Source organism: Papaver somniferum, chromosome 11 (assembly GCF_003573695.1).
Source record: "Papaver somniferum cultivar HN1 chromosome 11, ASM357369v1, whole genome shotgun sequence".
Classification (NCBI taxonomy): domain Eukaryota; kingdom Viridiplantae; phylum Streptophyta; class Magnoliopsida; order Ranunculales; family Papaveraceae; genus Papaver; species Papaver somniferum.
Genome location: NC_039368.1, coordinates 76,638,338 through 76,666,014, shown reverse-complemented (window position 1 = coordinate 76,666,014; position 27,677 = coordinate 76,638,338). Strand labels below are relative to the sequence as shown.

The window sequence follows — 27,677 nt, the reverse complement described above, 5'->3', positions numbered from 1 at the left end:
TGGCACTGGCAGAATGGTGGTATAACACCAATTATCACACAAGCCTGAAGATGAGTCCATTTAAAGCACTGTATGGCTACAATCCCCCTCATATGGCATTTCCATCCACAACAGTCACTTCTGTTGCAGCAGTAGAGTCTTACTTAAAGCACAGAGATGCCATGTTGGACTTGCTTAAGGAGAGTTTGCAGAAGGCTCAAGAGAGAATGAAATTATTTGCTGACAATACTAGGACTAATAGGAGTTTTGAAGTTGGGTACAGAGTTTACTTGAAGCTGCAACCCTACAAACAAGCTTCAGTCTCATTGCGCGAGAACTTCAAGTTATCAGCTAAGTACTATGGTCCTTTCACTGTTTTGCAGAGAGTTGGATCTTTAGCCTACAAGTTAGAATTACCATCAAGTTTTAGAATCCAACATGTATGCCATGTATCTCAGTTAAAGAAACAGATTGGAAAGACCCACATACCATCACCAATATTGCCTGTAGTTGATCATGCTAGAGAGGTGATTATGATGCCAGAGAAGGTGTTAACTACTAGATCAATTACTATAAGAAGGAGGGAATTTACCCAAGTCCTCATACAATGGACTAATTCTGCACCAGAAGATGCCACTTGGGAGGACAAGTTGAACATTCAAGCTCATTACCCAAATCTCATCCTTGAGGACAAGGATACCTTCTAAGGAGGGAGTAATGTTATGTACCTAGGTCTCCCTGAATATTATGTTTAGTGCCTTTAGAATTATTAGACATTGGATCCCTTGTTGTTAGTGGCGCCCGGCAGATATTGCCATGTGTATGTCTTGGGATGGTCGATTCTAGGGTACCTGATTAGTAGTATTTATGCTGTAATAGAGAGATAGTATGGGCAAGCTTAATGAATGAACTTTATACTTCTTGAGGTTGCGTTCATCTGAACCAGATTCTTATTCTTCTTGGTCTCGAATTCGTCCTTATTCATCTTTCTTCGTCTAAACCTCTCTATCTATCTCTGATTCTACTCTTATCTCCGGATCTTAACTGACAATTGTACTAAGAACAGTACAACCATAAACATAATCAGTGAGTTTTCCACCACTACCACCATCAGCACCACCATAACCGGCAACACAACTAGCACCACCACCAAATTATACACAAATCTTATGAAACGGGTACATACGTTTTCCCCAATTCGATTTCAGTTCAAACCTAGAAACTCAATTCACCTGATTTTAGTTTAGGGATACATTCTTAGTTGTTTTTAGATGTTGTATTAAAAGATTACGTTTGTGAACATTACCTGTTTGTGTAAATGCCTATGAGAATACTATTGTTTAATTTTAGTTTGTGAACTCATTTTTATCATTTATCAAAGCCATTGTTTGATTCTCTGATTTAAATGTTGTTCAAATCGTATAATCGAGCTCCCCAACATGGATAAATTTGATTTCTTTAAACAAACTGACGCAAAGCTTAATAATCTTGATGATTTACTTGAGAATCATCGTTGTTATCATCGTCAATAATGTTATTCACGCGACTATCAACAAGATTATGACCATCACTACCATTAACAACTTCTAATGTCACATCTTTGCTTGATGACCAGTAGACAGAAGCTCTTGGATCAGGATATTTAGGTTTACCAATTTATGGTTTGATATGTAAAGTTTAGTATGATATTTTGTGGGTTTTTAATACAAAGTGTGTTTTGAATAAGCCATAGGCGCATGGATTTACAGTGTTGAGTGTCATATATATTTATAGAGAACACCAATTCAATCTAAGTAGCAACAATAAAATGACTTATGTATGGATCGTCATCAGTTCCATAGCAAATAATACTACTATGTACTTCGGCTTTAATCCTTATTTAAAAATCATAGTTTGGATATGTGACATATGTTCTCTAATCCTTACTGAAGAGACATGGTCACTCGACAATCACTTCCATTGGACCATTTGCGTGTGAGGGAAAGACGGATAAAAACCACTGGGATTCTCATGACAAGAAGTTGGTTGTGAACGTCATGCAGACTTATAATTCAATTTTTATACCAACTCCTAAACTTTAAATCTTCCCTTGATGTTGTTTCTTGTGTGTTGAGTGATTGGGTGGCTATATGCAATGGATGTTTTTAAAAACTTTATAGGCCATATTCTGTATTTTCTTTTATTACAAGTTTTTCTTACCTTTTGATGTTATATTTTGTCATTTTGAGCCTCACTGCCGCAGAGTTCGAGCCATATATGGTGGCAGTTGCACCAAGCCGAGAACAGTATTATATAGGCAAGGACTGCAAGGGGATTCACCCATGCCAATATGTGAGTGTGACCCATGTAAGAAACTTGAAGAGACAACATGTTTTGAGATGCAACTTGGCCACATGATAAAAAAAGGTTGGACTAATTCAAGGTAAATGTGTTAGTCTCTATTTAGAGTATTTAACTTTCCTTTTTACATATATCTGACCATACAAATTAAATACATCGAGCTAATCATAAGAATAACTAGACGTCTATGTGTTATATCAATGTTAGGGGTCGGTTAACTTCACAGCCGGTATAGTCAAAGTAACCTTACAATCTATACTGATGTTACTCCTTTCATCCCATGTTATAGTAATAAAAAAATCAATGTTTGTGCATATATTAGTTGGTGTTTAACCATATTTTGCATAATTTTGGTTGGGGCCTTCAGATGGATCAAAGTTGGCAGCAAAGAAGTGTCAAATGAAAAATTAGGCGTGGATAACAATCCGTCCATTGCATTGTAAATCGCTAACTGCATATGGAGGTTGTAAGAACCTTCTATTTATCCGCCAGATGCAATTTGGAACTAGGTTGGTAAGAGGGAGCGTCACACGGGTAAAATGGAAGGCTCTTACGAAGTAAGAGCTACTACTAACACAATAATATTGGCAGGTGTAGCCAATAACATCACCTGTTAGGGAAATGTAGAACACCAATCATTTGTTGACGTGCATCGCACGTGCATTCTACTTGTTTCCTTATAATGTGACTACGAGGATTGGATCATCGAGCGCAGCACTGCTCAAAATTTGTTTTCAAGATAAAACAAAGACGTCACAAAATCTCTACATGTACCGAGAGATAATCACAAATTGTTAAATTCCAAAGAAACCGATGCAAATGGATGTCATATGGACCCTCACAGTGATGCTAATATAATTGATTGCATCTTTTATAGTATCTAATATATTTGGAAGGAAATATATTTTAGAGAAACTAATGAGTCAATCTAGTGAAAAGAAAATCACTATAGTATTTGGATTATTGACTCCATATTGACTCCGACGATGAAATGTTGGGAATTGACTCATACAGGCTTTGGCTATAACCATAAAGATACCTGTGATATGATGTTCTGTTTACAAGAACTCAAATGGACATCCTTTTATTTATGTGAACAAGAAAATGAGAATTACAAAGATTGAAAGAATGCAAACTGACGGCATCTCTCACAATCAACTCTTTCTAAAATACTAGAAACACCACCTCCCCTCCCATTATGCTTTTAAAGTAATAAATCATGTAACTCATTTTACAAAGTCATTCTTTAGTAAAAAGGATTGAGACCATCCTAAGATGCAAATGGTAAACAACCCCTTCTTTCAAAAGAAACAAGGTGATATTTATGAACATATCCATGCAGAATGCGGACCATCCAAGTGATTTATGGATCAGGTGGATGATTTCATACTCATGAACAAATATATTTATAAATTAAGGAATGCAATCTTTGCAAACCGTGGCTAAATTGTTCATGAACTGATTTTTTTGAATCAATCCGATTTTGCTTCAATTGTGTCTTGTATACTTCTATGAGAATATAAGTAATTGAACAACTCTATGAGTAACACAATTAGATTCATTTGATTATCAATTAATATAGAAGTGTTAAGAAGAACATGGTTAAGAGAAAAGTGTTCATATGACTAACTTCGGTTAACTGTTATTGAGCCAAATCAATATACACGTTTAGGTACGGTTACCCATATCTAAGTGAAAGTATATTTCACTTGAGTGTAACAAGATAAGACCATCTAATAGTGGAAAGATATTAGCTTGAATCATAAATCAGGTTTCACCTAACGGTAAATATTGATTGCTTTGTTCCAAATCTATCAAACACTGATTTGAAGACTATATAAGAGAGAACTCTAGGAATTGAGAAACCTAAACCCCACAACTCCTGTGTGATACTAGTTGCGACTAGAGTCGATTCTCATTTAACCTAGGTTTTTCCTAAAACCATTATAGGTTAACGATTTAAAGACTTCATTGGAATTCTGAAGCCAGACCCAACTATTTTCTCTGTAGTTGCGTGTTCTGATATTACTTTGTTCTATCGTATTGAGTACTATCTTCTCTAAGATTTTCTCGAGATTTATCTCTGATTAGTAAGATATAAAAAGTAATCACAAAGCTCTTCGTCTCATTCTTTGTGATTCCACAATAACTTGTTCTACTACCATATAATTAAGTTATTGTGAGGTGATTGATATCACTAGGTTGTTCTTCGGGAATATAATACCGGTGTACCAATTGGTTCCTATTCACCTTGATTTATCTAAAGATGAAACAAAAAACTCTTAGCTATTTCTGTGAGAGACAGATTTATCTATTCAATAGACTTTTCTGTGTGAGACATATTTGTTTATCAAGTCTTCGACTTTGGGTCGTAGCAACTCTTAGTTGTGGGTGAGATCAGCTAAGGGAATCAAGTGCGTAGAGTCCTGTTGAGGTTCATAGGCGTAAGTAAAACGACTGTACCTTAATCAATGTGAGATTGGTTCGGGCTCAACTACATTCCAGTCCGAAGATAACTTGTAGTAGGCTAGAGTCTGTAGCGGCTTAATACAGTGTGGTGTTCAAATCTGGACTAGGTCCCGGGTTTTTTTTTTGCATTTGCGGTTTCCTCGTTAACAAAAATTGTGGTGTCTGTGTTATTTCTTTTCCGCGTTATATTTTCTGTATAATTGAAATATCACAGGTTGTGCATAGTTCAATCAATTGGTAAATCCAACCTTTGGTTGTTGATTGAAATTGATTGACACTTGAACCTTGGTCTTTGGGTTCAAGTTGTTTCTCATAATAATCAGGCTCACGAATTTCTATCGGTTTGATTTATTGATTACATTTATAAACAGAGATATAAGTCTTGGATATAGTTTCCTTAATTGAGTCTGACTGTCTAGTTGATTCTCTTGGAATTATCTTTGAGTTAGTTCATACAGATTGCCTAAACGAAATATTGGGTGTGGTTGTTAGACCTCCGCTTTTTCATTTTGTTTTATAATCTACTAAAGTCAAATAAATCATGATAATTGAGTATCAGAATTCAACGATTGACCCTTTAAGATTGAAGATTGATAATAACGAAGATGTCTACTAGGACTTCATCTACAACTATATGTGAAGACTGAGTGTCCTATTTATTAATTATTTCTACCATTCCATCTACTGAGATAATGCCATATGACGATGAAAATTGCAAAGAAGAAACTCGATTTCAAGCTAGTACTTGACAGATCTCGAAATATAAATTCAAGCAATGCAAGTTATAAATAACCTATCACATTATAGGTTGAGAACAATTAATTGTTCAATAAATCGTAATTGTGTAAGATGTTAGTAGGAGACATCAAAGTTACATTCATGTTCACGAACTGATTTGGTAATTACACGAACTTTGAGTTTACGGGATGAGTAAATCTCTAAATCGATTTGGTCATCTATACGAACTGATTTGGTCTGTTCATGAACTGCTTGATTTTGAGATGTTCCTGGATACTTTTGAATTCTCAAGTACACTAACCGATTTGGTTAGTACGCGAACTTATTGACTTTAAGTGGTTCTTAAACACTTTTTTATAACTTAAGTACATGCACTGATTTGAAGAGTTCGCGAACTTGTGAATATGAAAAGTTCATGAATTCCAAGACGGAAAATTATCCGCAAACTGTTTTTCCAGTTGACGAACTGCATTTGTCTTATAGACTAGTTGAACTCTATTATTGCTTGATGGTTCACGGGCAATTATACCATTGTTTTTAGGCTAACTGTTTGTGTAGGGGCTTGTATCGATAAATATGTAGTGCACATTCTTCTTTGTAATTCAATAAAAACTTCTCACATGTTTACATGATAAATCCATATTGAGAAGTTGAGCTTACTTGGAGTCAAAGTAATTCGTAAACGTAGAAATTGGTTTATGAACTCATCTTTGATTGCAACCTACCTAGCCTTGTTCATCATCATTATAAATAAACGACTCTCTGCATATTAGAATTTAGTCGTAGCACACTTTTCATACTTGTGGCTAGAATTTTCCTCTAAATACCTAGGTTTCTTCGAGAAACATAATAATGTTAAGACTTTTGAAGTCTTCACTAAAGGATTCATATAGCCCGATCAGACTATCTTTTACATGATATTTCTTGATGTACATAATCTTATCTTGATCATCGTAGTTCTTGTCTATTATAATGTTCGTCTCTTCTTCCATACGACCATTCAGGAACTATTGATCAGGGAATAAGGTTGATGGAAATTACAAAGTTCTCTTCGTCTCGGAATTTGTAGTTCCACAAGCTTTAAATAAGGTATAAATTAATCTTGTGAGGTAAAATCGATTAGGCATTTCTATAACCTTTTTAAGAGAGTAAGTTATCATAATTTTTTAGGTTTGCTTGTTAAAATCCCTCATCAGCAAACAGATTTTCATTACCTTGATTGAATATTCTTAAGAAAATCAATAGGATATCTGTTAAATACACAATAGTTATAAATCTTCACTTCGGATGAAGCAACTCCTACGCATGTAGAGGCCGTCACCCTGAAAAACATCAATCTGGAATCGTCATACGCTATTCGTCATGGCAGATTGTTCTTGATCCATGAAGAACATCATCCAAGAATCGGCATATGTTTTTCATTTTTATGGACGATTATTCTTGATATTCTTTATCCATGAAGAACATCAATCCGAAATCGGCATATATTTTTGATCTTATGGTCTTGGGTCCAAGGAAGTAAAGTACTATATACAAAGTTGGGTTCAAAAGGACTAAGACCAATTAGAACTTATCCAAATCAAGAAATTTTTATCTCCTTCTTGTAGAGAATGAAAAGATGAGCTCAACGCAAAATGAATGAAGTCATTTTGACGTCGGACGAAAAAGTTACGAGCAAAACAATCGATTAAATGCCTAGGTTCACAATAGAATGATAAGTGTATTTATGTCAAGCAGTTCAGGCAAAAAAAAATATTTGAAGATAAACTCTTCAATTTGAGTTTTTATTACGATCGACACATGTAGGGAATCTTACCCGCCGATTATAGACGCATTTTTATGCAGAAAACTACAGTTTTTGAGTTTTTATCTGTCGACACTTGAAGGGGATTCTATCCGCCGATTGTGATCAATTGATCATAAAAACGAAGAATATATGCCGATTTTTGATTGATTTTGTTGATGGATCAAAAACATCATGAACAATCGACTATTAAAATAAAGAACGCCTGCTGATTATGGGTTGATATTCTTCATGGAATAAGAACAATCACCATTAAAATGAAAAACGTTTACCGATTCTTGTTTGATGTTCTTCATGAATCAAGAACATTGGTCATCGCGTAAGTGCCTTATCGACCAATGACCAATTGCACGTGAACCCAAAAACTTTCAAATTTTTTGAATAAGTAGGTAATTTTAAAACCTTTTCCTTCTGACAGGTTTTGGCAGGAACAAAAATAAATAGAAAGTGTTATAACAAGGAAAGAAACGCAATTTTAACAATTGAGAATAATATATTAGTTTCATCTTTTCTAAATACCCCTTATCCTCCTCGTCTAGGCGAGCACAAAATTCAGTAGGCCTTAATAAAAAAGGGTCTCAAATTCGTCAAATTTATAAAGCATGCACCGAAAAAACTATCCTTCCCATAATTTCAGCAAAATTCAGGTTCAGATCTATCATAGGCACAGTGGGCGCATTTGCCCACTGAACTTTTTTTCTATGTAATCTCAGCATTTGCAAGTGGTATCACGGATGGCCGATGATTCTTTCTCGCACCAAAAACCAGTACACCTCAATCACACTCTACACTCCCCTTCCTGTGGTCACATAAGGCGCAACCAAATGTCTGGCTGAGAAAGAGCTCCTCCTTGATATTTTTGACCTCTATGAAAAATCTAAATCAACTCACCACAAACAACCACCACAAATGTTCGGATATGCCTATGTGGACACAAGGATGAATAGAAGCCTGCCGTGTGGCTAATGATAAAGAAGCTTACCATATTTTATTAGCCAATCAGAATCTACAATGAGATTCTCTTATATCTCCCCTCACTTACTACATGTAGTACCACCACCACCACTCTTAACACCATCACCACCAAACAACTACAACAGCAACAACAAAAAGTTTTTCTAGCTCCTCTTTTTGCATTTCTCTCTAAGAAGATGGCAGCAAACACATTGAGGAGCTGTGGAGTTGCAGCAGTTTTCCCATCAGTTCTTTCTTCATCTAAATCGAAGTTCGCCACTTCAGTCGCTTTCCCCGGTGCTTACTCCAATGGCTCATCACGATTCACCATGTCCGCCGAATGGATGCCCGGTGAACCTCGCCCATCTTACCTTGACGGTTCTGCTCCCGGGTAATTCAGAATTCATAACCAAATTATAAAACTGATTTCAAGAATTTTTATGGAGCTGGAACATTTTTTGCTTAAATACTTATTTGTGTGTTGCAGTGACTTTGGATTTGACCCTCTTGGCCTTGGAGCAGTCCCAGAGAACCTAGAGAGATTCAAGGAATCTGAACTCATCCACTGCAGATGGGCAATGCTTGCTGTTGTAAGTTTTATGGTTAAACTTGGCTTGAAATTGTGGTTTATTTGTATGTTCTGTATGAAGCATTAGTTAAGGGGATTTTTTATGTTTGCAGCCTGGGATCTTGGTGCCAGAGGCATTAGGATTGGGCAACTGGGTGAAGGCTCAAGAATGGGCAGCACTTCCAGATGGACAAGCAACTTACTTGGGCAACGTAGTCCCATGGGGAACACTTCCAACCATCCTAGTCATTGAATTCCTCTCAATCGCATTCGTCGAGCACCAACGTAGCATGGAGAAAGACCCAGAGAAGAAGAAGTACCCTGGTGGCGCATTCGACCCCTTGGGTTACTCCAAAGACCCTAAAAAGTTCCAGGAATACAAAGTCAAGGAGATCAAAAATGGTTCATCTCTTACCCCAATTTTTTACCAACACTCATAACTTATCATCCGATTATTGACATTAACTTCTACTGTTATTTCAGGTCGTCTCGCTTTGTTGGCTTTCGTTGGATTCTGTGTGCAACAATCCGCATACCCTGGAACCGGACCTTTGGAGAACTTAGCTGCCCATTTGGCTGACCCATGGCACAGCAACATTGGGGATGTTTTGATCCCAAGAGGACTTTAAATTTGCCTAGATTGTTTGAAATTTGTTATCCCATAACCCACTGTAAAACTCCCACGTAATCATTTATAATGAGCTCTTAATTGCAGATCTTGTTTTGTAATTTTATCAGTAAAAACTTCTATCTGTATTCTTCATTCCACTACAAAATTGTGTGAAACCTTCTCTATATCAATGACACTTGCAACAAGAACTTAAACTACTCTATCATGTATTTTAAAGAAAACTCTGGGAAAATATGACTATGAAAGTAGCTATAATCCATGTATGCTGAATACGTGTTGATGGTGAAGAAGGCAATCCTGTTTAGATAACGAAGCCATAAATCAGAAAACCAAACTACTACTCCTATTAGTCTCTATATGTTCAACACTATAATAGTATGGAAAGTTTCTGTTCTTAAACAGCTCATCAGTAAACAAAGAAGTTACCTGGAACTGATTCTTTTGCTGAGGGTTCAACCTTTTTCAAATTTATTTCTTGTATACTCGAAGAAATGGAAGCTGAATTTCCAAGGTATGATCTTGTGAGCTTCTCGACTAGAATTAATCCTTGAGCACTGCATTTACAATGAGTTGCTAAACAAAATAAATTTGCAGTGGCCATATAGATTGTAGTTTACTGATTGTTTTTCTCGCATATAATGAATGATAAAATTGAACAAAATATCCTAGTTATTCACTCTTGGTACCTGGAACTAAGTAGGTGGCCAGCTGCATTTTTCCCAGTGTAAAGAGCATCAACCCATGTTGCATTAAGCAATGACTGCAAAACTGCAGACATCTTTTTGCTGGATATAGAGTTACTGGTCATTATGACATTCGCAGGAACTGCTCCAAATCTGATGCAAACAAACAAACCTGGTAAGGAAGATAACAAGAAACCACTAAACTGCGGCATTGATGCTAAAGTTTTAGCAGTGAGCTGAGCAGAATTGGGAATAAATGATAGCTTGAAGCCTAGAATGTCAGTACAATGCACTTCTTTTTGCTTCAAAACTTTAAGACCAATAACCGTCTACATCCTCACTTGAACAATTTGTGTCCTATGACCAAAATGTCAGTACAATTTAGTGGGATTCAATTTGTGTCTTATTGGTATAAAACTAGCACATTACCAATTCCAACACATAAAAAGAACATGAATTTGAAACTCCTCAATTTAGTGTATTGAAACTTACGAACAGTCGCCAGGATAACCATTGATCTCCCTGCAGCCCCCCTGGAGACAAAGATACCTGCGGCAGAAAAAAGAAGGAACTGCATTGAGTTGATAGCTAAAGAAAGAAACACACACATCTATGTAATCACATAGTCACCCACATGAAGTCACTCATGGACTTAGTCGACCAAGTCTGATTATTTGGACCTTCCTTGGAGAAAAGCAATGCAGTATCTCCTTTAACAAATGCAATATCACCCATATCCTCAACAAGGCAGCGAAAGGCACCTGAATGACCCGAATACAAATTGCTCTCACTACATGAACCATTTTCATTACCACACCCACTACAAATACCCTTACTTTCAAATTCCGAAGGCGCACAAACCTTGGAGAAAAAGCCTGTTACAATCTCCTCATCATTCAATTGTTGAGAACTAGTCAAATTCTTAAGATGATTAACAGGATAATTCCAACCCATAGCTGTTGAATAACCACCATGACAAGACCTTTTCCCTTTGAAATCCACTAAACTAATTTCTTCTTCTCCGTGTTTGCATAATTTTTTGTTCACAATTGCAACAGCTTCATAACTTTCAGCATGATTACAGTACACTTCATTTGCAATTGCTTTCATTGAGTAATTGAGAAATGCAATGTAAGCTAATCCTGCTTCTAAGTTTATTAAATCCGCTTCACCTTTTTTTATCGATTCTAAACATGCTTCAGTTGTTTCTCTTTTAACACTACACATTGCAAACAACAACAACAACAACAAATGAAATGAAGTAAGATTCAAACTACAAAAAAAAAAAAATGAAAATTCAAGGTACAAATTGAGAGACATTTACCATTCCCAAGTATAATTCTCTTTCTGCCCCAAGAGGTTCAAATAGTTCTGACAGTCCACAAACTCATCTTTCACAGCACACCACTTCACCGTCCACGGATCGGACTTCACTGGCGGCGGAGAAGACAAATCACCGGAACTTTCCTCTCCCAAACCCGGTGCAGGAGCTCCACTTATTCCCATCGCCGGAGACAATGCCGGTGGTTCCGACATTTTGTCATAATCCGGAGACAAACCAATACTATCACCAGATTCCGGTGCCGGAGCTGGTCCATAACCTGAAATTAAAATATCCCAACAAGATTTCGATAAAATAAATCAGAAAACCGACTTGGGTTTTGTTTAAACTTTGCAGATCCGATATGGGTTTTGCTTAAAGACGATGATCATACCTGTAATGGTGAGAGAAACCCATGAAAGAAGAAGAATATAAAGAAAGAATATACTTGTGATCTCCATTTGGGCAGTGAAAACCAGAGAAGAAGAACATAGTAATACCAAAGGTTATGATAATAGTTATTAACTTAGATTACTATTGCTTTAGAGTGAAGTTTAATCAATAAAGAAAACTGACAATGTAAGCAAAGTTCTGATTTTTCTTTTCATTCATCGCCGAACTCCCACGTAAATTTGAAAAAAGTAATCCATTATTACTTTGATTGATAGAATGATTAGTTTTAGATTACAATCACTATTAAATTAAGAACACCATAACCAAAGGAGGTGCCTTTTGTTTCCATTGACTGCATCTTAACTAGATCTGCAGCTCTCTGTGTCTGTGGTACAATTTGAGCCCGTCGACCCGCCCCATGTTTGATTGTGACCTACCAAACAATACTTTCTGTCTAGTGTAAATGTTTGGATTCACTACTCACCAATTTGCAAATTTTTGCAATAATGTTTTCGTAAGATTCTTGGTGTCTGTTAGTAAATGGGAAGGGAATGGTTGGTGAAAAACAAATAATTTACATTTGATCTCATCTATAAAGAAAACGTTTTCAATGATTGTTCACCAACAAAAGCTTAATGGTAGTACTTAGCATTTTTATTTGAAATCACTGGCTTATCTTTAAGCAAATTTAAGTAGGAAAATTGATGTTCAGAACTTTGAATCAGCTCAGCAGAAATGACTGCGTCTTCGTAGCAATGTGGTGGGGGCAATTGGGCTGACATGCTCAGCACGAACTCTTATCAGTAAGCACTGATAAGATTGCAGACAATTATGCTATATCCTTGATTCATTGAACATTAACAACCGTCCGTGATATTTTTATCCGCTTTACCCGTTTTCTTGGCCATCACTAGGCTGGCTGAGCGAATAAGATCTTGAAAAAGGAAAATTAAGCGAGTATGCTAATCTTTGTGTGCCCGGTAACAGCCATCGCTTATGGTTGATTTCACTAAATTTGATATTGAGCATGAGAACCCTCTGATGATAATTAATTAGTACCCTGCACCTAACTAAAGATTTCATAACTTTGTTTATTTAAGTTTGAAAGGCAGACAGAGAGACATTAAACATAAATTTTGTGTAAGTAAATGCTAAGACAAAAGGCAAGCAAGCACTCTGTTAATAAGGGTCCATTGCCAACATTAGCCGTTCTTCCCTCTCCTTCCAGCCTGTGCGTTCTGTTTTTTAACATGCATCTTCATCTCTCTCCAATCCTTTCCTGGTTGTTGTTTTTTCTCTCCTAAAGAAGTAAATATGACATGACAGAACCACAATCAATCCCACTTGCTTGCTTTCATGGTTTTTTAAAAAAATTGCCGAGATTTGCCTCCAGCCAAAATTGCCCAATTGCCCAAACCAAGCATACATGCCCATTACCCTAGCTAGCCAAATCTTCCAAAACAAATTATGCAAAACAGACGAACAGATACTGTCGTTAACAACATTTATGCATAATGCACATACAAACACAAACTACTGTAAGAAACAAAAGTTTTAATAATTTCATTGTCAGAAAGTCGTAATCTTAATTACCTCTTGCAACAGGGCAGAGGAGGAGGATGCCAAAGGATTATCATGTCTATTGTCTAACAACACAATATGGTCCGATAGTATACACAATTTCTCTAACAACAACAACTCTACGCACACCCCTTGATGTGAATGTCAATTACTATACATTCAAATCCAAGCCCTCTATCCTTTAAGTACCAAAGTAGTACTCTGATTTTGATCAAGTTGCTCAAGACATGTAAGATTTGTCGACAATTTGTAGGGCCTCCTCTATCTTAAATGTAAAGTCATATCCAAAAAGATATGCTACATAACATTACAATAAATTTCTCATGGTCTTTTTTGAGTTAACAACCTTTTCTTCTTTCCGTCCACAGATCCACTACTACTACCACCACTCTATAGTATTACAGATTCCATTTTCTAAGTCACTCCTCTCGCAAGTGGTGGGTCATCTACTCTATCTTTTAGTTAGGAGTTCTCACTAAACTAATGTACATAAAGTGAAAACTTTTATCACTAAACCAACCAATCACCTTATCTTAATTATAAAACTCAAAAAACATTGACCTTTTCACATTTTTGTGTCTTTTTTTCTTTTGCACTATCTTGCTCACGGACTAAGGTCAGTGATAATCGGAAACAAATCAGACTATCAGACGTTCGAATATCTGGTCTGGAACAAGAAAAATTACTTCTGCACGAGAAAATGATCATCAGTCATTCCAAAGGCATACGACAAAGAAAATTTCTTATAATTTTCACAGTCAACTCAACACCACGTCTTTGAAATGATTACACGGAAAAACTTGGAAACATTTTTCCACCGAATGTGGAAGCATTCTTTGTTGATCAGAGATTCCTCCTATGTGATTTAATCATTTAACCACCGTAAAACCGATCGGATGAGAGATCTCAAACATGGACCCAACAAAAAACAAATATATTCTAAGATATTGCAAATCGGCGTTTGTCGCCATTCTTATCAGTTTTCAGCACATTGTAGGACCCACAATCTAATCATCCAAACCTGCACAAAAATTCAACTCAACTCCATATAACCGTCTGATCAGAATATCCAACAATCACGACCATCCTTTTCGCTGTAAGTTGATGTATAAAACCATCCAAAAACTTGACTTCATACTGTTAACATATAACCAAACGGTCTTTTAAATATAAATCCAAAAAAAAAACTCAAGAACTACTCTCCAAAAATCACTGTAAAATTATTGGTTTTCAAATCCATGAAACAAGTATGTGATAATCAATAGAAGAAATCTACATCAAAAACCCAGAAAGAAAAATGGATTTTCAGCATGGGTTTTCTTCATTGATTCATCTCGTACTAGTTCTTCTTCTCAGTGTGGCGATGACTGAAAAAAGATTAGTAGTTGGATTTGGATCAATGGGTCCAATATCAGCAGCTTTTGGTGATAATGGCTTCTTCTGTGCAATTGATGCAAGTGGTAAACAAGAAGTATTCTGCTGGGAGAAGAATAACAGCACCTTAGCATCATCAGTCTTGGGACATTTTAATGCAATACCACCTGTTGCAGCATTAACAGGAGGTGAAGGTTTCATGTGTGGATTATTAGCAAACACTTCGACTCCATATTGTTGGAATTCAGTTGATTCAGGTACTAATCTTGTTCCATCAATGTTTGTCAATTCAGCTTATTCTCATATTGCTGCTGGTAAAGATCATGTTTGTGCTGTTAGAGGATCTTATTTTTCAAATATTTATTCCGGTAATGTTGATTGTTGGGAAATTAATAATGATTCCGAAAGACGATCCGATCTAGTATCGTATTTCGATCCGTCTATTAGTAATTTGGTTTTTGAGAAAATTGCATCCGGGGAAGGTTACACTTGTGGTGGTATTGAACATGGTGGGATTGTTTGTTGGGGACCTAAATCAGGTTCCATTGAAGTTTCCGATGAGTCTGATAACTACGTCAACTTAGCTTCCGGTAAAGATTCTGTATGCGGCATTTCTGAACTTACTGGTGAAGTGAAATGTTGGGGCGGGAATAATACTTTTGTTAATCCTCCGAATGGTACTAGATTTGTTGATTTGACGGCGGGTGCTCGTCATTTCTGCGGGATTCGGGAAGACAATCATGGGATTGATTGTTGGGGTACTCATGATTCATCTGTTGTTCCAAAAGGTTCGGGATTTCTGGCTATCGCGTCGTCTGGTTTTATTACTTGTGGCGTTAGAGAAGATGATTTGCTTCTTGATTGTTGGGGTTCTGAGGAGCCGTTACCGGCTGGTTATAGTCCGCCATTGCAGTTATCTAGTCCGGGGTTATGCACTGCTGATCCCTGTGGACAGGGGAAATTTTCGTTCAATGCTAGTATTCTAAGTGTGCAGGATTTGACGAGTTTATGTGTTCGGAAGAATTTGAATATTTGTGCTCCATGTGGCTCAAATTGCAGCAAAGGCTTCTTTGCATCTAGTCCTTGTAGTGCGAATGCTGATAGAGTTTGCACGGCGTGTTCGCTCTGTCAAAATAGTTCTTGTTGGGATGATTGTAAACTTACTTCGTCGTCTCACCGGGTGAAAATGCACCAAGTGAAGAAACTTGGTATCATAATTGGGTCTTCTGTGGCAGGTTTCATATTGGTCTTGCTTGGTTGGTGTCTTCTTCCGCGGTTAGTCACCGTTAGAAATGAAGAGCAAAGAAAAAAGCAGTTTAAATCATGCTTGAGAAAGCCAGAAGTTGAAGCTGACACCAATGATGAACTACAGCCTACTCTTTCTGCAGCTCTGAGTGTTGGTGCAACCCAGATTTTCCGTTTGTCAGAGCTAAAAGATGCCACCAATGGATTCAAGGAATTCAACGAAGTCGGTAGAGGAAGTTACGGGTTTGTTTATAAAGCTGTTCTTCCTGATGGACGGCAAGTTGCAGTAAAACGGGCTAATGCTAATACTATCATCCACACAAATGGTCGGGAATTCGAAGCTGAGCTAGAAATTCTCTGCAACATTCGGCATTGCAACATTGTCAACTTAATAGGATATTGCGCAGAGATGGGCGAGAGACTGCTTGTTTATGAGTTCATGTCCCATGGAACTCTTCATGATCACCTTCACGGTGAGCTTTCTCCTTTGAACTGGAATTTCAGATTGCGAATAGCAATGCAGGTAGCTAAAGGGCTAGAGTACCTTCACAGAGATTGTTTTCCTCCGATTGTTCACCGAGACGTAAAGGCTTCAAATATTCTGTTGGATTCAGAATGGGTTGCAAGAATTGCAGATGTTGGACTACTAAATCCGAACAACCGTGACCTCGACGGAGATTTGGAAAGTGATGTCTACAATTTTGGCATAGTTTTGTTGGAAATACTAAGCGGAAGAAAAGTTAACGACAACGATTATACACCTCCGAACATTGTTGATTGGGCATTACCCTTGATCAGAAAGGGCAAAGCAGCGGCCATCATTGACCGAAACATCGCTCTACCGAGAAACGTAGAACCTTTGCTTAAACTTGCAGACATTGCAGAACTTGCATTGAAAGAAGACCGCGGCGAACGGCCAGTAATCTCTGAGATAGTAATGTGGTTGGAGCAAATAGTGAAGAACGGTTTGACTTTGTAGTAGAGTCGGAATACTAATTTTGGGAGGAGCAAGATAATAAAACGGCATACAAACTTCGACAGATACCGAAATTCAGCAAGTACATTGAACTGTAAATTTTCTTATGAGCTACTTTGTATATTGCATTATTCTTTTTTTTCTCTTAATCTTCACAAAAAGTGAATGAGGTTTGCAATTGTTACGGCTAGTCTTTTTGCATTTTGTTCTTTTAGGATTCCGATTGTACTGCATGAAAAATCAATGGAATGAAAAACAAAAAGAGAGATCATCATCATCACTTTTGTATAATGTTTGCTTCTGTTCATTGAAATAATAAAACAAGCAAAAGCCACCAAATTTGTTGTTGTTGCGACTATTCTGTTCAAGCTATTCGCCATGTTAACTTAATGAATATCCATTGACTAGATGAGTCAGACTGCAACAGAATTTTCTTATCTCATTTTAAGAGTAGTGAATTCTGACTCGAGCTTGGGAGATAAGGTTTTTGAAGTAAGACATTTTGAGTCAACAAAAGGCTTAATAATGGAGGTCTTACGCTAGGAAGATGGGATGCAGAGGAAGTTTCCATATTAATGTTGGATTTTGGCTGGTCTGGTGGGCGCCGAACCGAAGCACGTGCAACTATGCAATGAACATGCGGTGGGGACTAGGGTGGTGTTTAGATTCAAGCATCATCTGACTCACGCCCTCGTCATTCATAAATGTATTTCTGTTTGACGCCATTCTGAAGTTCTGAGTGGCTACGGCATCCGGGAACATGAGTTCGTGGGGACCATTCTATTTTGCTCTCGTTATTGTAACCCGCTAGGCTAGGCTGATAGCTAGTGCGCTCCGCAGGGCTTAAAAATGCCAAAAGATGAACAACCCATCCAGGTACTTGTAATCCATAAGTTACTGACCGGTATAATCATTTGGAACCTATAAGGTTAAACCAAAATTCATTAGTAAGAGTGTGTTTGTTTTCTGTTAACTCGCGTCTGGATCGGATTCGGTTCCTGATTCGGCACGAGTCAGATGTCAAACCATTTATTTTTTATTTTGAGTCAGATCTGATTCGCGACCTAAGCAGACCTAACCCCCGATTCATGGGATCATGTCACTGACTCGCATTTCCTGAATCAGATCTGACTCAAAAAACAAACATATTGAGTCAGATCCAGACGAATCAGCAAGAAACAAACACACTCTAAAAAATTTAAGACCCAAAGAATTTTATCTTGTGACTTGAAATTTGCTCTTCAATCCAAATTTGCCGCGGGAACTTTGTATTGTTAACCGAGACCGGCCATTCGATCTATACCACTCAACTTCATAGAAAAACAAAATTCCATGTTAAAACTCATTTTAGTCTTCACTAAAGGCAATTTGGAAAGTAAATTTCTCCTTGAAAAATTAGACGTTATGAATAAACAACCCAATTATCCCGCCATTAGCCTCCCTGTACGTAGAGCCGAGTTGTCTCCTTTATGCAGTATGAGTTGCCATTAGCCAACCACTTGAGCCACCAATATGGCATGACTATTCTATTTCGTTATTTAAGGTCCCGATTGCGAAAGATTACCCATGTGTACATAGTATAAAACGAATCGATATCAATCATTATCGAAAGAGTCAACTGAACTTTCACGTCCGTTCATTGCAAGTACTGTTGAGGTACTGTACCTTCTAGGAATATCTCAACTACAACTACTTGGTATTTGTTTAACGCAATAATACTTGGGCATAAAAATGCCGACCATTATGTCGATACCATATGATGCGGATTGATGCATTTTGGGTTTCTATAAACTAGTGATTTACAGATATGAGACGTTGACTCGGTGGTGATCCCACCACCACTTTCTACGACTATCTTCTTATAAGAGTCTTTAAGAATTTAAGTCCATGTGATGTATGAAACCCAGTGACACCCACTATCTGGTGGCTTTGGACTATGATTTAATTGATGTGATTAAGATAGTGTGTAATTCATGCAAATCCAGCTTGTTGAAGGGGATTTGTTAACCACTTATCGACCTGAATGCTTATCAGAAAATTATGTGGAAATGTAGTGCACGATGGATCATTTTCGAATCTGCTATCAATATTCTCTAGCGTACGGTATGTTTTGTAAGTCAAAATTCCCACGGCCAAAAAAACTGAGAATGGTTTCGATCTATAATCTTGATATTATTTTGCAAACTCCCCTAGTACTTCAGTACCACCGTGATATTTTTGCTTCAAAAAGAAGAAAAGAAAAGAAAAAAAACGTGATGTTTTGTATTCAAATGATCAAAATTTAGGATATAAATCGGAAAGAATGACTAATACCTCGCTGGTACAATGGTAATATAAACTGGAAAGAATGACTAATACCTCACTAGTACAATGGTAAAAATAAAGCGATAAGAAAATCATCTTCATCTTAATTTACCGTAAAAACAAGTTTCTCATGTCTGTACGATTTATCTCGCAAGCTTCTATAGAGATAAATCATCTTCATCTTAAAAATATTACTTGCATTCAAAGAAAGTGAGCAACTTTCCATGTTTACGAATTACTTTGATTCCAAGTAATGTCTTGCTGCTTGGAATAGCTTTTCACGTGGGTCCCAAGATATTCTAGCAATAAAGTTATTTCTTTTGGTAGGCGTTGTAAGAATGAAAACTAAGTAATTTCAATAGAAATGTATTTCTAAAGTTTAGCTTCTATTTAATTAGGAAAAGATTAACTTACTCACAATAGCATAATACCGAGTAAGGAACCATTAAGCATGAGAGAAATTTGCGTTGTAATACAAAGTAAGAAGAGTATGCACACACAAATTTTTCAATTAAACACCTAAACAATACCGATTAAGAGTGATCTCATATTTTTCAGTAATAAGTTTATTCTTCTTCGCTTCCAACACTCGAACTGTTTCTCTACTTTCATAAAGACGATGTTTAAAGCTATTGAATGAGGTTAATGCATTTCTATGGCTTTTCCTAAGGGTAGCGTATTTCAACCTTAATTCTTCCAAGCTAAGGTTCTCAAATCCTTGAGTGGGATAATTATTTAGGGAAGAATTGAGATGCTCTAAGAGAATTTCAGCATCAGGGAGATTAGCTGCTTCATCTGAAAGGTTATACAAATCTGCGAACACAATAAAAAAAGAAGTGCGAATTATCGCATGAAAGAAGAAGAATGAAGAAAATGATAATCACATACCAATAAGTTCATTATTTCTTTCTCGAGCCTTGCGAATCAATTCAGAATTAGTTGAGTTCTCATCTTTAAGTTTGGCATTCTCATTTTCCAGCTTGAGAAGCTTTCTTTCATAATCCACAGAAATTGCGTAAGACAAACGAGCTCACTGCGAGAGTGTAAAAGAAGCATGATAAGTAAAAGGGGGGGATACTAAGGAAAAGTTAAAAATAAAATTGCAAATATTACCATAGCGCTAAGTGTAAATTGGAGATCTAGGTTTATCGCAGAGGCAATTCCACGAAGAGATGAATCCTCCAAGTTAGGAGTGATACATACATTTGAGACCATTTTGAAGGCACGATCCAATCCTTCATGATTAATAGTAGTCAGCATATCCCTGGAAAAAAGGTTTGATAATTCTTTCGCATAAGAATCAATTGACGAATCTTCTTCAGGAGCGAGAATGTCATCATTAGTGGATTCTGAACTTGAGGAAGAATCATATCTTTTGCGCTTCTTAGAGAGATCATCCATGGACGAAGTCGTTTTGGATGAAGACTTAGACATGGTTTTCTTCAGAGTGTTCTTGCCCTTGCCCGAAGTCTTATCACCCAAAGATTTCACCTACGCGAATAACCAAGATAAGAAACAGAGGCAACAATATTGTTAAAATTAAAAAGGATGTTTCTTACTTTCTTATTCTGCGAAGGTGATGCATTGTATGAAATTTTGGCCTTCTTAGTAGCCTGCAAAGGAAAAATACAGAAAAATAAGAAATTAGAGGAAAGATTATGCGAGATTTAGAATACTTATGCGAAAATTACATACCAATTTCTTTGTCTCACTCTCGGACTATGCGAACTTCCAAGGTTGATAAGAAGAAAGATTATCAGGAAGCGGAAGATCAGAACCATCCTCAGCTTTACCAGAAATGTAGGGACTTTATAAAATAGTGGGACAATTAAGCCAACTTGAATCATTAGATCTGCGAGCAATGTTATTGGATTTATCATTCCAGTCAACGTCTCGAATGATTCTGTTATCTTCAGCAATGTCGTCTTTTCTTCTTAAGCGAACGGCCCATTTGGTTGAATTACTTTTCATAAGCCCAACATAATAATGATTGAAGAAATTATCAAGAGTATATTCAGTGAGATCAATAACTTTATCGCGATACAATTTGTGTAGGATCTCATAAGGGTAAGAGGACTCTAATCCAGCTGCGTGACGAGAATATTCTAATGTTATTCTAATCGCATCACCACTCAGTTGAAATATTCCCCGTGTGAATCTCTCATCAGCAAGAATTTTATAGAAAAGAGGATATTCAGGATTATACAGGGGAATTGGAGGAATTTGAAATTGCTCTAATGAAACAATGACTCTCTGATTACTCCACTGTTCAGAGTTGATCAAATCAAAATTAATTTTGGAGGAATAATCAGTTGATGGAGGAAGAGAAAGTCTATAACCTTTCGAATGAAGTTCGTCTTTTAATTTGATAAATTGTGTCTCCATCTTTTTACCAGCAGGAACCATTAAAGAATGGGAATGGAGGTTATTTGATAAAAAAATAGTAGCAGAGAAGATGAAGAAGAGTAAAAGAAATAAAAAAAAAAATGAAGAAGAAGATGAAGGAAGATATATAGGGAAAGTGTGTCCCGTTTTTCAAAATTTCTTCTCATTAATGCGAGAAAATGAATGGATAGAAACAAGCGGTTAAAAAGACGTGTCAAAAAATGAATGGTTAAAAAGACACGCGTAAACAAGGGATGACGGAATTCCGAAAAATTGTCGGCAAAGCAAAATGTGAAAAGACAAGCATATGCGATAATATATGGTGGGAGTTTCTCATATTGCTCACCCTGTAGAATAAGCGAAATGAGAAGAGGCAGAATGTAGGAGTGAGATATCGCACATGTTAGTAAGTATGCGAAGTGAAGACTATATAACTTAAACGAGGGAGATCGCACACAACAAGGTTGAGATGACGTAATGGATGATGTCAGCAAAGTCACGAGTAAAGTGTGAAGATCTGTGCGAAGTATGGTCTGTGCGAGAACGGGTGATTGTACATGAGAGAATGTATCGCATAGAGATTCCGAAAATAAAGGATCTCTTAGCTGTCATCCACTATGTAAGGTCTTATATAAAGAGGAGAGGTTATTACTTGTGGGAGGGTTCTTTTTGGTGAGTGTTAGATAAGAAATCATGAGAGAGAAAGTAAATCCAGGAGCAAGTAAGGTTGTTGTAATACTTGTATCCATCTTGTAAACCGACTTAAGTCTTGATAAATCAATGGAGAGTTTAGTGATGATTAACTAATATTGATTATAGTTATAGTGGAGTGTGGTTGTGAGGAAACTTGCAACTACAGAGGATTTAGACGCACTTCTGTTTAAACATTGAGTTCTATTTCTTTTCTTGAAAAGTTCAATTTCATTATCATTTGAATTATTATTTTTCAAAGCATAAACTAATTAATTATATTAAACTAGGAATAAGGTATGAGAGGATACATTGTAATCCTAGAGTCATTCAAAATAATTTGGTTTAAAAAAATCGGTATTGTGATGTTCGTCGAGAAAGAGCTTGTTTAATCGGTATTGTTTACGGTCTTTAATTGAAAAATTTGTGTGTGCATACTCTTCTTACTTTGTATTACAACGCAAATTTCTCTCATGCTTAACGGTTCCTTACTCGGTATTATGCTATTGTGAGTAAGTTAATCTTTTCTTAATTAAGTAGAAGCTAAACTTTAGAAATACCTTTCTATCGACAATACTTAGTTTTCATTCTTACAACGCCTACCAAAGGAAATAACTTTATTGCTAGAATATCTTGGGACCCACGTGAAAATCTATTCCAAGCAGTAAGACATTACTTGGAATCAAAGTAATTCGTAAACATGGAAAGTTTCTCACTTGATTTGAATGCAAGTAATATTTTCTTCAACTTTAAGCGACCTAGCCTTATTCATCATTATAAATAGAGGACTTGATCTCTGCGACTCAATTCCTATACGTTGTGCATTTTGTTGCTGCAAGACTCGTCATATATAAACCTAGGTTTCCTCGAGAAACATAATTAGGTTACGACTTTGAATACTTCACTGAGGATTCTTAAATCCCGGTCAGGCTATATATCTTTTATTTGATAGATCTTTGTTATCCGGATTCTTATCTTGAACACTATAGTTCTTATCTATTCAAAAGTTTTGTCTCTTCAGTTAAACCGTCCTTCAAGATTTATCGATTGAGAAATAATATTGATAGAAACTACAAGGAGTTCTTCGTCTCTGACCGTGTTAGTTCCGCAAAGATTACGATCTACACTTAATTTATATAGATCTTGTTAGGCAGAATCAATTAAGAATCTCCATAGCTTTTATAGAGATTAAGCACATATTTGTACCAAGTACAAGCATATCATCAATGTACAAGCATACAATCACACATGCATTATTCATAAGTTTAGTATAAAAACATTTGTCATATTTATTGATTTTAAAACTATTAGAAATCACTACACGATCAAATTTATCATGCCATTGTTTAGGTGCTTGTTCAAACTATACAAATATTTTTTTTAGTTTACAAACCTTATCTTCACAACTTTTCGCGACAAAGCCCTTGGTTGGTCCATGTAAATTTCTTCATCTAATTCACCATTTAGAAAAGTTGTCTTTACACACATTTGATGTATGTCTAAGTTATGAATGATAGTTATAGTAATTAACATCCTAATGGAAGTAATCCTCATAACAGGTGAGGAAGTATCGAAGTGTTAGAGCAATGCTCGGTTAAACCCACAAGCTTTTTTATCTCAAGCTTATTGTCAATGTTAGATGATCACAACTTTTTCTTTATTTTAGTCTACTAAGTCAACTCTCGGACTATGCTAGAATTTGGTAGTTGAGTATCAGACATCACCCTCGAAGACTGAAGGTCGACGGAGACATTTGAAGAACCTATGTATCAAGTATGTGAAGACTGAACCATTCTATTTTAATCACCGTCTTACCATTCTATCTATTGAGACTATGTCCTATGACTTCTAGTAGATCTATAAACAAGAAACTTCAAGTCAAGCTTATCCTGTTAAAAATCTCGAAATATTCTAACATAGATGTTCAAAGATCCTTAACAATATTAGTTGAAGACAATTTATTATTTGAGAATTAAGTTGTGGATCAATTGAAAATCGCCCATATAACTGATTTTATTATTTGGGAATGTTTCAAACATCAAAGAGATAAAATCATGAACTTCTCTTATTTCTACTCAGGGTAGGTTGGAAAACCTGTTTGCAAACAATAAATATCTGATTTCAGAAATACGTGAAGGTTGGTGAACCTTTTCGCAAACCGCAAGTTTAGTTGGGAAAAATTCACGAACCCGGTTGGCAAGCGTGGTGAACTGATTTTTTAAGGTTGGTATAAAAGACTTAAGGTTGGCGAACCCGGTTAGCAAACTGTTTCCATCTGATTTCCTAAACCATAGAACGATTGGCGAACCCTTTTCGCAAATTGTGTTCATATGAGTTCTCGAGCCGAGTAGAGTTGGCGAACCCGGTTCACAAACCGTAGCACCGTAACTCGTGAACTAGCCTAATGGTTGCAAACCGTCTCACCAACTGTCCTAGTAAATTTAGCAGATTCTCAAAGATTTTTTAATTATGTTTAGCATTCTATTAAACACTTCTAAGACTTCATTAATCACTTACACGTGTGAATCATGATTAAATTCTGAAGTGTTTTATGAACACATATTGTTTATTGTTCATATGGCATATTTTCTAAACCGAACAGTCATTATACATGGCTCCATAACCGGACCGTAGTATACATTCTTCTATTGTATATATTTTCAATACCTAAAGTGTTTTCTTGAATCCCAAGTTATCTTAGCTTGAATTCTAAGCAACCCTCAGTCTTGAAAATCTATAAATATAGATGCTCTTTCAACTGGGAAATTCAATCCCTGACACTTTGTGTCCTAGTTGTTCTAGAGTCGTCATCTATAAACCTAGGTTTCCTCTGAGAAACATAATTAGGTTTACGATTAAAAAACTTCGCTTTGGGAATTCGTAAATCCAGGTCCGACTTTATGTACCTTGATAGCTTATGTATTCTGATTTTGCTTTTATGTTATCGAGGTTTTCGTAATCTCTTTGGGGCAAGATAGACATAAAGTTCTCTTCATCTCAGACTTTGTGATTCCTCAAGATAGATTTCTGAAAATTGATCTTAAGTGATCTATTGAAGATTGTTCTTGAGAGGTGGTAAAAGATCCAGGCTTCTCGTCCAAGTGAGTGTAAGTGTTTCGGATTGTGAGGTTCGCTATCTTTGTCTATTGCAAACAGATTTCCACACCTTGATCTCTCGATCTAAACGGAAATCAAATAGGCTTATTTGTTAGAGGAAGGTTGGTATCAAAAGTGTTCACCGAGGTTGAAGCAACTCTTAGGCTGTAAAGGACGTCAGCTAAGGGAATCAAGTTCATAGAACCTTGCGAGGTCCAAGAGATATAAGGAGCGAGGTTGTAAATGAATTGCTTGGAGGGTTGATTCGGTCTCTGAAATGATGAGGGTATCCAAGTACACCACAATATTTTCGATATCAACCTATAAGTATGATAGCTTGTGTGATCGTCTATGGATAAAGTTGAGACAATACAACAACAAGGTAATCACTTGCTAATAGTTACGGTACAAGACCGATATTATATGATCATTATCAAGTACCTTGGATTAGCGTACAATGTATTTACTTTTAATTATGATAAAACAATTATAATTTTGGAAAGTAAAAGTAGACCACACAACAAGATTTTGTTAACGAGGAAACTGCAAATGCAGAAAAACCCCGAGACCTAGTACAGTTTTGTACAAAGAACAAAGCCAACTTCGTATAGTTGACACAAAGTAATCTACCCCTAGTTACTTAGTTTCCTCAGTATCCCTGCGTCTACAACCTCCTGGACAACGCACGTGAATCCCAAGATAGAAACCATTATCTTGAATTGTTTTACCAATGTAAAGTCTTCAACACTCAATGATCCTTTTGATCGTCTTCCAAACAATAAAGAAACGAAGCGGTTTGGTAATCACTCTATCAATCTTTGAATAAAAGATATGTTTAGTTTTGACAAAGGCTCTTCTGTTTAACAAGTAAACTCCTTTGTTGGGTTTAGATCAATCAAGATCTAGATTACCAAAATAATCAGATCTAGATTCACAATCTATCATATTCAGATACTGAAAAATACTACCAAATGATAGTTGTCGATCTATACGACTAGTTAATCAAATCTATCAAAGATTAAAAAAAACTTTTATTCGGATCCCAGCCGATCAAGATGTGTGCACTAATATCACGAGATGCGAAACCAATCAGAAATATCTTATTTTCTTCAATTGTACCTGCACACAAAACTTGATTCCACTTATGACCGATGACACACAGAACGGAGTCTGTTAACAATGGATGATCACGAGTTGGCTTCAAATCTAAAAACAATTTTGAACATCCCGTCAATCCTTTGATCTAGTTTGAGTAACCTTATGTCGGAAGAGAAGGCTCTCAAGAATAATCAAACTAGGTGCAATCAAAGGTTCAACAACCGTTAGTCAATCAAATCAATAATCGAAAACTAAATTAACAATGTAATTATGTAGTTTCTCACCAACGGTACTTTCTAGAGCTTCTTGATCAATAGAAGTCTTTAAATGAGCGTATGTAAGAGATTTCTCCTAATTATGGTACTCTCCTCTCCAGAATAGTATTACAAATAATACTATTAGTCGGCTCTACCAGAAACAACAAAAATGAAGTTTTCCTGGATAAGGATAGTTTTTAAGAAGAAAAAACTTCACTATTTATAGACCAAGGATGTCTGGACAATAAGGAAATTCCAAAACCGAAAAGATTCTCAAGATATGCAATAAAGTACCTAATTTTTTGATATTTGTAATTCATATCCAACCTGTAATTCCGAAATCTCTCAGAAAAATCTAGGAATATATACAGAAATAGACCTGTTCTGGACCCTCGTTTTCAAATCTAAGCCTCTTTTTTATTTCTTACAAATCTAAGCCTATCAAATCGATTTCATCCAATTCCGTTATCTCGGTCAATATCTCGTGCTGATCGATCAATATCTCGCCAAAATATCATTTGAAGATATATCGTGAATTGGAGAAGATTACAGTTATGCCCTTTCCATATTGTGTTGGAGATAACGACAAATATTCATCCCCATCTTCTTCTTCTTCTTCTCCTTTCCGTCTGGTAAAAATACTCTTCCATTTATTTTAATTTTTGCCGGTCTTCCATCTGGAAGAGATGAGTAACAAAATTCCGTCCTCGAACAACGACAACAAGAACAACGGTTCTGTGTGGTTTGATGTGGTTGGAATTGGTAATTACAGTGATGATTACTGTGTTAAT

The 27,677-nt window shown here is 36.4% G+C and overlaps 3 protein-coding genes across 3 annotated transcripts; 2 read left to right on the top strand and 1 right to left on the bottom strand.

The window, feature by feature from the left end:
- Positions 1-8,376: 8,376 nt before the first annotated feature.
- LOC113321314 (chlorophyll a-b binding protein 6, chloroplastic-like) lies at positions 8,377-9,680 on the top strand. The gene is made up of 4 exons (XM_026569211.1): positions 8,377-8,675; positions 8,772-8,874; positions 8,966-9,254; positions 9,336-9,680. Exons 1-4 carry the CDS (start codon positions 8,482-8,484, stop codon positions 9,479-9,481), a joined length of 732 nt encoding a protein of 243 aa, XP_026424996.1. The 5' UTR covers positions 8,377-8,481; the 3' UTR covers positions 9,482-9,680.
- LOC113321313 (serotransferrin-like) lies at positions 9,475-12,311 on the bottom strand. The gene is made up of 7 exons (XM_026569210.1): positions 11,882-12,311; positions 11,491-11,767; positions 10,801-11,385; positions 10,659-10,715; positions 10,170-10,319; positions 9,910-10,037; positions 9,475-9,780 (listed from the first exon to the last, which is right to left on the bottom strand). Exons 1-7 carry the CDS (start codon positions 11,946-11,948, stop codon positions 9,695-9,697), a joined length of 1,350 nt encoding a protein of 449 aa, XP_026424995.1. The 5' UTR covers positions 11,949-12,311; the 3' UTR covers positions 9,475-9,694.
- Positions 12,312-14,605: 2,294 nt separating this feature from the next.
- Positions 14,606-17,327, top strand: LOC113321103 (serine/threonine-protein kinase-like protein CCR1). The gene has a single exon (XM_026568984.1). It carries the CDS (start codon positions 14,759-14,761, stop codon positions 17,057-17,059), a length of 2,301 nt encoding a protein of 766 aa, XP_026424769.1. The 5' UTR covers positions 14,606-14,758; the 3' UTR covers positions 17,060-17,327.
- Positions 17,328-27,677: the final 10,350 nt, after the last annotated feature.